The sequence below is a fragment of the Astatotilapia calliptera genome, chromosome 6, assembly GCF_964374335.1.
Source record: "Astatotilapia calliptera chromosome 6, fAstCal68.1, whole genome shotgun sequence".
Taxonomy (NCBI): domain Eukaryota; kingdom Metazoa; phylum Chordata; class Actinopteri; order Cichliformes; family Cichlidae; genus Astatotilapia; species Astatotilapia calliptera.
In genome coordinates, this window is record NC_137427.1 from 20,263,581 (window position 1) to 20,273,691 (window position 10,111).

A 10,111-nucleotide genomic window follows, 5' to 3' on the forward strand; every position below is an offset into this window, starting at 1 on the left:
ATCCTCCTCACATACATTCTTTTATAATGGTATGACACGATGGAAACACGATTCTCCTGTTTGCAAGCAGTTCAAATGTTCACCCAGCTGAGAGTTATTAAATGCCTCTGCTTCAGGTTTGTGAGATGGATGTGTCCAAGCAGCTCCAAGCCTATGAGGTGGAGTACCACGTGTTGCAGGATGAGCTGCTGGACACGCCCCCGACCCTCAACCAGCACCAGCGAGCTGCGCAGCTGGAGAGGACCAATCAGAGCCTGCGACAGCAGAACCTCGACCTGCTCGAGGAGCTCCAGGTACACACACACACGCACGCTTGCACAAAAGAAGAAAAGCTGCCTTTGCCCGTTCTTTGTTCCATTAGGTCACCGCTCCCTCGCTGTTCTCACCCAGGTGTCCCACGCTCGAGTGTGCAACCTGGAGAGTCGAGTGGAGGCTTTGGCCCAGGCAGAGGGGCAGCTGAAGGAGCAGGTTTCTGCACTGGAGGAGGAGAAGAAGCAGCTGCTGAACACCATCACACACCTCCAGGGCCTCCTCTCCAACCTCGGGATAAACGCCAACCCCGACGGACAGGCGCTGCCTTCACTGTCCGTCTGACAGACAGTCACAGCAGCATCAAAGCTGGAGGGCAGAGAGCAGCACGATAGCAGGACTGTGGACTCGCTGCTTCACCTGCTGGCGAGGGTTGATTAATGAGTCTCTGCCTCGATCCTGCCGCCTCTGGAATGTTTTAATAATAATGATGATGATGATGATAAGAGGACAGATGAAATAGTGGCAGAAATGGGATTGAGGTTGAAGGATAGTACTCTCTTCCTGTGCTCTAATAAATAAACATAAATAATCCCCAAAGATGGCGCTGACTGTACCGCCGGGCCTCGGCTGTTAAAATACTTTTGCACCTGTGTGTGTGTGTGTTTGTGTGTGTGTGTTTGTGTGTGTGTGTGTGTGTGTGTGTGTGTGTGTGTGTGTGTGTGTGTGTGTGTGTGATAAATGGAGTTTGTTTGTGTTTTTGGATGCAGCAAAAAATGTACAGCAAGCTTGTAGAACAAAGACTCCACTCTGCAGTATTCAGAGCACTGTTACAAATATCACATTAATTAAGAAACACAAGTTCCTCCCAAAGAAAATGAGATTGTAAGAAGGAGGTGAGATGAAGGGATGGGTGAAGAAATAAACGGCAGCAAAATGTTTTGGGGGGGTTTGAAATGCAAAGGTTAAATATAACATCGGCTAAATGATGATGATGGTGCTCATATTCTGAGATCAGGGGTGAACTATTTTTGATTCTTCCTAGGCTTTCCTGGCCCTGCGCAATTTGAACTTGAACTTCATTTAAGTTACAGCAGCTTCCAGGAAAAGCAACACAATAAATCCAGTTCATTTCACATCCTGTTGTTTCACCTTTAAACACATGTCAATTCATCTGCATTGATGGGAAAAATCTGATATCTTAGCCGTGCCGCTCCAGCGAGGGGAAGTCCACACATTTACTGAGGAGCTACTCAAAATTACGGCAAAAGACGCTAACTTTAAAGAGGAAAACTTCTGCTGTTGAGACAATCTGTCACCCGTAAATCATTTACTGTATGCAACACACTGAATTCTTCAGCCCGAGCTGCAGCTTGGTGTGCCTGTACGTGAGTGTTTGAATGTCACTGCGTGTCAATGTTCTCACTGATTGCAACAAACCTGTCGGTTTACACTGTAAAGATATTTTTCTTTTACCCCTGACTCTCTTTGCACATGTTCTGTTTTACTATGATTATTGCTACTCTGTACTTTAAAATACATTTCATATTCTTCCAGCACGTCTGAAGCCAGCTTTCTTTGTGCGTGTGTGTGTGAGTGAGTGTGTTGCACTCCAGACCAACATGTGTCGGATGTATAGATTCTTCCACCTCCTGTCTAAACATGTCAGTCATTTTTGAATACCAATATAAGGTTTCCAGTACATAGACGTGCGCTGTACACCGTACTTAAAACACAGACGTATTTGTTAACAGGAACTCCTCCTGAGGTTGGAGAAGCGGCGTGTTCGGGCAAGTTGTGACCCTGTTAGTTTGCATATAGTGTGAGAGTGGGTACATGAAACAGGAAAGCCAAAAAAAACACCAAAAGCAAGACCCCAGACAAGACAGAAAACGGAATTTCTGCAAAATATTTTGTAGTGCGTGTACATGCATGCTTAGTTTTTGTTTTGTTTTTTGCCCTCTGTGATTGGGTTGTTCTGTTAGTCAAGCAGAATGCAAGAGGACTATACGATTTCACCGAGAGATCTTTTTCTCCTTCCATTCCTAAACCTGTTCACGGGCCTCTCCAAGCATGTCTTAATCAGCCACCCAGTCGGGTTGGAGCCATTCTTGGATGGGTTTTTTTGTTTTGTTTTTTGCTTGTTTGATTTTGTGTTTTTAATCACAGAAATGTCACTCATGGAGTTTGCTACAGGTTATTTGTGTGCAAGAGTAAAATGTGCTTATTCAATTTAAAGAAAAGAAGCACATAAATGGTGCGTTTCTATATACCACGCTTAAGTTGGGATGTTAATGAATTAAAAATTAGCTACAGTTTGATACGCTATGCAATGATCATATTACAGTTAGTAGGTCTATAAGACACTTTTTTTTTATAGTTTGGTGAACTGTGTACACCACCAAAGTGAATACTGAATGAAAAAGGCCGCGTGTGATTGAAATGCAGACTTCCAGCTCTAATTCAAGGTGTTTTACAAAAGTTTTGCTATAGAAGTCTGACAGAATATCTCAAAGGAGGAAAAACAGTCTTTGATGACGTCCCTGAGTTATAGACTTCAGGCAGTCACTGACATCAATGGATTTCCAAGTGTTAAAAGCAATCCTGGAATATCCTGAAGTGTATTAATTACTTTTGAGCATGGCCAAAAAACCACCCAAAATTAAATTATAATTAATTAATGTTGGCAATAGATGACATGGCTGCAAACAAAGGACTGAAAAATGGAAGAAAGCCACAGGTGAGTGTGCTGTTTTTTTTCTGCCTCAAATATTAATAAAATAATGTTTTATTTTAATAAGTAATATAAAAAATACAGTTAAACGTGTACCTTCAGCTGCCCCTATCCCTAGCATCCTCGTCCAGTATATCCACTATCCCTCCTCTGCACCTGTACAAAGCATCCCAGCTTTGCCGCTCTAACTTTTGTCACCCTAATAATAATAATTTAAAAAGTGGTTGAAGCTCATTCAGAAATGTCTTTCCCAGTCAAACTTCAACACCTGATTATTCTTTTTCCCAAAATATGTTGGACTTTTTTCTGGTTGTGGAGCCCTTTGGGCCCTATAAGTGGCATTCAGTTGGAGTGCAGGGCATCTGTTTGCATCAGCTACTCCCTCATAATCAAATACACCATGAATTTGAGAAAGCCAGGCCTTCCAGGTCCAGAAGTGGTGCTGCTCTGTAAATGACCTCTGACCGGCCATGTGAGAACAAAGACTTTGCCTGAGCCTCAGGGATCAACAGAAGAATTGCTAATACTGTCTGTTAACTGCTTCGCTGATCTGTGGGGTGAAGGCACAGCTCATGTCTTGATCCAAACCAAACACTGCAGCTGAGTGGAGATTTCCATGAAGCAGCAACAAAGAGAGTCATGTTCTCTACATAACATCCAGAAGCCAGACACACCTTCGTCTGTAAATGTCACTGATTAGCATGACTGCTCCTTACGTGGCCACACCTCACAGCCCACCAGAACCGCCTGATAAATGAGGTTTCTTATGTTGCAATTATGGGGTTTTGTAACAGTGGTGTGTGCACATGTGTGTGTGTGTGTCGCACCTGCTGTGTCAGAGCTCCTAATGTTACAGGCTGAAAAGGGAACAAGCTTCTTCTATGTTGGGGAAAGATGATTTGTCACATGACTGTGGTTGAAACTCGGCTTACAGATTTTCTCTGGTTGAGTGAGCTGCGATGGAGCTGGATCACCCCGCGTCTGCTGCGCTGCCTACGCTGTGTGTAAACAGTCTACTGAATGTGTACAAAGTGTGTGTGTTTGTGTTAAATGTGTCCTGCTGCCCAGAGCTGTTCCATTGCAGAGTTTTATTTGACTTGGCATCTGTTTACTTGTCCACACTCCGCCTCAGCCCGGCCGTGCCCAGCCCTTCCCAGCAGGATCAGCTACACCACATGCCTGTATCCTCCTTAAAACCTGACGCGAACTCCCGCCATCCAAGAGCCTGATGGAGGAATTTTAAGCTATTATATTTCAGTAATAATGAAGAACCTGTGTGTTAGTTTCGAGATGATCTGTTTAGCTTTGTTTACCTTTGGGAAGCCACTGCTCTAACGTATGGCTTCTGCTTATGGTTGTAATAAAATATGAGTGAATACTCAGGGCCCACTTTGCTTTTTTTGTTTCTATCACTGTTGTATTTGTGCATCAGTGGTTTGAAATATATATATTTATTAGACTCCAATTTATACTTGGTATTAATCTCTGGCTCTCTTCCACAGCATGTCTTTTATCCTGTCTTCCTTCTCTCACCCCAACCTGAGCCTGGTTCTGCTGGAGGTTTCTTCCTGTTAAAAGGGAGTTTTTCCTTCACACTGTCGCCAAAGTGCTTGCACGTAGGGGGTCATATGATTGTTGGGTTTTTCTCTGTATGCATTATTGTGGGGTCGACCTTACAATATAAAGCACCATGAGGCGACTGTTGTTGTGATTTGGACCTATGTAGATAAAATTTAATTGAACAGAACTTCATTGTAGACTGTTCTGTTTTTATTCTTTCCTGCTGCTGCAACAAAAAAAATCCCTTGTGCCATCAGTAAAGGATGTGTGCAGGAGGAACTAAACCAACCCCTGAAATATGAAGAAATATATCAGGGTAGGACGTTATCTGCTCACCTTTATGCACCAGCAAATATAAATTTCACGCTTTCATGTGCTTTATAAAGTAATTTAGATGGTTTATAATCATCAGTGATGCTCTGTTTAAAGGACTGTAACAGCACATCAAGTGCCGTGATGAGGGTCAGTACAAAAGGTCAGGCAGTGTCAGTAACAGCCCATAAAGCACTGCAGCAGCACTAAATATTGATAAGCAGCTACTTTCCCTTTAGCGCCCAGGTAATTCAGAGCGATGGAGGCTATAAAGTCAGGTCCTGATTAAACAAGACCTTTGAAGCTTCTCGCTTTACTTTCACCCTCAAGCCTATTTAAAAAAATAATAATAATCTGAATGTTTGTTTTAACTTGCTTAAGAATGATTTTCCTATTTTCTCCCCATTCATTATTCGTTTGATCTCACTTTGAATAGGATTGTGAGAGGAAACAGAAGAAGTTAATGACATTTGTTCCTTTTGGATGTTTTGGAAAAAACAGAAATATCCACAAAGTCCATTTAATGTTAATGTCTCAGACTATTAAAACACACGTCATTATCAGTATTAGTGCACTCACCGCTGGCTGAACGAGTCTGTGACAGGCAGGAGCCTCTCCTTGACCCCACCTCTGACACGTGCTCTGCTGCTGTAAGTGAAAAGAAAAAGTTGCTACCAGGCTTTAAATGTAATATTAATATTGATTATGTAACAATCAAAGCAAAACTGATTTGCTGTAATCTGTATCTGCTTGTGTTACTGATGTTCAAAAAGTGGCTGGACAACTATGCTGTTTAGCAAACATTGCTAGATAACAGTAATGTTTCTAATCAAAAATAATGTTGTGATTTATGTGGACTTGTTTTATTGGTTGTTTCATTAGTTTGTGAAATAAACACTGATTATTTTAAGGTTCATTTTTAATAATATTTATTGTGCTGAAAGTTTAACGATGGCATTTTGATAGCATACTCACATATAATATTTCATACACTGTCCACATATATGCATTTGTTAAAGATGACTGTTTTTCTTTATCGTCTGTAAAAGATTTCGATCAGTGTTTTTATTCTCCGGTGCATTAAATCCTCCTTGGAGATACAGATAAGGTGTTGCTTGTAATGCACTGGGTACCCTTAAAGTGTATTGGGAAAGAATCGCGGCAACAATGACGAAGGTGCTGGGGTATGAAGTACTGTGTGAGGCACGAGTAATGTATTTTGGAATATGGGAAAATGTAAAAAAGGAGGACTGGTATTTGTTTAAGATTATGTTGTTGTCAAGCAAAAAGGTGATAACAAAGAATTGGCTGAAAAGCGATCCTTTAAAACTGGAAGACTGGATGGACGTAATCGAGGACATATATACAATGGAAAAAATGACTTACACTCTGAGACTGAAATCTGACAAACACCGAAAACAGTGGACAAAATGGATAATTTATAAGTCTCAGTCAGCCTTATAGGGCGGGACCTCTCGTGTTTTTTTTTTTTTTTTTTTTTTTTTTTTTTGTGTGTTTGTTGTTGTGTTATTATTATTATTGTCTTGTCCGTATGTAATACAAAGGAAAAAGTACAAAATAAAGAGTTATAAAAAGTGTATTCAGTGTGCAGATTTAGGCTGTGAACTGGTGTATTTTAATCCAAAACGACGATCTTTTCCTAAACCTAACAAGGCAGCCTTAATCTAACCGAACAGGGAGTGAAAGTGAAACAGGACTCAGTTAAAGGTTCTTTAAACCAAGTTTTATAACAATCCTTTATGAAAGCCATCCAGATAGTGTTTATAGATGCACTGCAGAGAATTTATCAAGTTTCCTGAATGTAATTTACAGCTTTACAGTAACAATGGAGATCATTTTTCTACATGGTTATTAAAAATTTATTAACCATAAGGCTAAAGGTTCAAGTCCGATTCAAGGCCTTTATCTCCTTCACCCTGAGTACAATGTGGTCGTAAAGGGATAGACGTGGTCAGCAGCAATGCTCAGGTATGCTGTGGAAATAAAAATAAAACATAAAACAACAAATTAATTAATTAAACAAATTAATTAAACGCTCATCAGCGGAGTCTGTACAGCGTAAAGACAGTTTAAATGATGCTCAGGTGGTACTGAGGGCTCCAAAGTGTGCCAAGATTCCCCCCCCCCCCCCCCCCCCCACACACACCGTTACACTCCACCAGGCTGAAACTTTGACACTCAGTAGGATGGATCCAGGCTTTCATGTTGTTTGCACCACGTTCTGACCCTACCATCTGAATACTGCAACAGAAATAGACTCTTCAGGCCAGGAAACATTTTTCCAGTCTTCTATTGTCTAGTTTTGGGAATTGTAGCCTCAGTTTCCTGTTCTTCGCTGACAGGAGTGACACCGGGTCACCGGTCAAGTCACTTAAATTACATTTCTTCCCCATTCTGATGCTCACTTTGAACTAAATGCATTGAGCTGGTGAATATAACACAGTAAAATAACCTTAGTTATGGATTGTGTATTTATTTTTGGTAATTAGATTCAATGTTGCAAATGCTGGATAGTAGCTTTTGCTCTATTATTTTATGATTTTAAATGGCTGACTTCATTATATAATTAACCTCATTTTGTATTTTATCTGTAACATTTAAGTGTGTGTGTGTCAGGTAGACAACAGCGTAAAAGTTTGTATTCATTATGGAAGCTAGTTTTACCACCAGCGAGAGAGGAGAACTCTACCACACCAGAAGCGAGAGTAACACTCGCATTATATTTATTAATCTTTTGTAATATAAGTTTTATTTTTAATGAAGTCTCGCTATCGCTGCACTTTATTTCACGTCATCCATCCACCCTGCATTACAGGAACCTTACCAGAAATCATGTTTGACACAAATCTGTCACAGGGGTTTGTTTTGGCAGATGCCTCAGATGAGTTTATTCTTCTTTGCAGCACATCTGGGTGTGTCAGAAAGTCTAAATGTAAATTAAAAAAGGCTTTGGTAACAGAGCAACAGTAAGTCGCTTCTAAGAAATTTCATTCTTGGCAAGGAAATTGCACATATATATTCCACCCAGTCTGTTTCAACATCGCCGTCTCTACGTGTGTGTGTGTTTCATCACGCCACCCAGACACTTCAGATCCAACTGTTAGCTAACATGTCAATGTTGTGCAATTCTGCATGCAGATGCCTCTTATTTTACTTTGTTTTGTTTCTTCCTCCCAGTCAATGGAAACATGTTTGGTTTTTTTTGTGTGTGTGTGTGTGTGTGTGTGTGTGTGTGTGTGTGTGTGTGTGTGTGTGTGTGTGTGTGTGTGTGTGTGTGTGTGTGTGTGTGTGTGTGTCATATTTACAGTTTAGCTGCAATTTATATTTTCAGTCTACCAATTATTTGAGCACATGTCAAGTTAACACTTTTTTTTTGTGTGAGATCTCTTAGAGCCAATCAGATGATGGCATGCAAAGAACCAGCCAGTGAATGCAGTCTTGGATTGAATAATTCTCTTAGAAATCATTCATTTCCTTTTTTCTCCTGTTATTTAAAAGTCTGAATAAATTATTCAACTGTGCTCCAAAACCATCAACTAGAGTATATATAGTCAAAATAAGTAAAATTATCTTTAAAAATAATTAATATAAAGTGCCTCAAAATAAGCAGCAAAGCATTTTTCTTATTCATTGTTCTCATTCCACATATCGAGTTTATCAGAGTATAAAACAGTCAGGGCGTGTTTGTTTAATAAACTGTTATAAATCAAAGCAGCAAAAATGCCAATCGGTGCTTTGAGGATGCGGCAGGTTGCATTTTAAAAGAACAATGATTTATTACCGCTTATATCAGAGCTGTTTAGGACTTAAGTCATAAAAGTTTGACCTCTGTTTGGTCAAATCCTCTGTAGTTATTATAACACACTCTTTATGATTAGCAGTAGATGACAGCATAGGAAGTGTCAGCATATGATTAATTTCTTGGTGTGAGTCACTAACGGTACGCTTCAAGGCTTTCAGGTTCTCTGACTCTGACCTTTAACCCTGATTAAACCCTGAAAGGAACTCTGTTTTTACTTAGCTCTCTTAAAGTATTTACAGTGGTGAGGAAAAATATTGAACTCGTAAAAAAATATCAAAATTGATCAAAAGATCCAGGTAAAATTAAAAATTAAGTGCAAACTTACACTGAAGACAGCTGCTAATCTTCCCAGGACATGATACCCAGCAGGTTCAACCTCAGGTACAAAGGAGTTGTAAAAATAAACCCAAGAATTACATCTCAGGGTCTACAGGCCTCAGCTGGCATATGTAAAATGTTAAAGTCAATCACAGCACCATCAGAAAGACACTCAACAAGTTTGTCTTGTTTGGAAGAGTTTGCAGGAGAAAGACAATTTTCTCTAAAAAGAGCATGACAGCACAGCTCAAGTTTGTAAAGCTACATCTGAACAAACCACAAAACATCTGGAACGACGTTATTTGGACAGAGCAGACCAAAGTGGAGACGTTTGACCTTAAATGCACAGTGACAGAACAATGGTACGAAGCACCGGAGCAAATCCGCAACAGAACGGCTGAGAAAGAAAGAAAAAATCAAATCTGACTAAAATGCTGTGGCGAAACTTTGAGAGAGCTGTGCGTTAACAAATGCCTTCAAACCTTAATAACCTTAATGAAATGTGATCATGTGAGGCTGATAAAGTCACCAAGAAAGTGACTACTTCAAAGTTATCAGTCACTGAGACCTGTGGAAACATTCATTTTCACTGTATCGTACTGTGTTTACAGTGATGAGGATCATTTCGTTCAGACCATTTTAGATGCTCCTTTGGAGTTCAATGTAAATTTTTATAAAAACATCACATGGTTGAAAAACAGTCCTTAGCTGCAAAGTTACACATATCTCTGAAAACTATTGGAGACACAGTCATGAATGCACCATTAATGGAAATACCCAGGTAGCTAGTTACAGTACTCGAGTAAATCTGAAGAGTGCAGTGCGTTGCTGAGTCTGTGTGAGCGACCTCTGAGTAAGACAGAGGCACGGATTATAAAAGAAACAGATTGTAGTTATCCTGCTGAGTCACAAACTGCTAACATGGAGCTGAACACAGCAAACACGACCTGCAACACCAGGGAGGATGATGTTACATGAATGTGTGTGTGTGTGTGTGTGTGTGTGTGTGTGTGTGTGTGTGTGTGTGTGTGTGTGTGTGTGTGTGTAAGGCCGCCTCTGTTTGTTGCAGGAGGTCAGGCGCCACAGTCTGGGTGTGTCCACCACTGTCCTGTCAG

The 10,111-nt window shown here is 40.4% G+C and overlaps 1 protein-coding gene across 4 annotated transcripts in view; it reads left to right on the forward strand.

The window, feature by feature from the left end:
- tbc1d1 (TBC1 (tre-2/USP6, BUB2, cdc16) domain family, member 1) overlaps positions 1-1,805 on the forward strand; it is a 52,671-nt gene extending 50,866 nt beyond the window's left edge. For all 4 annotated transcript variants that reach the window (XM_026170923.2, XM_080302435.1, XM_080302436.1 and 1 more), the window contains 2 exons: positions 117-293; positions 391-1,805. In XM_026170923.2, coding sequence (XP_026026708.1) covers positions 117-293; positions 391-594 — 381 coding nt within the window. In that variant the 3' untranslated portion in view covers positions 595-1,805. The remainder of the gene's footprint in view (positions 1-116; positions 294-390) is intronic.
- Positions 1,806-10,111: the final 8,306 nt, after the last annotated feature.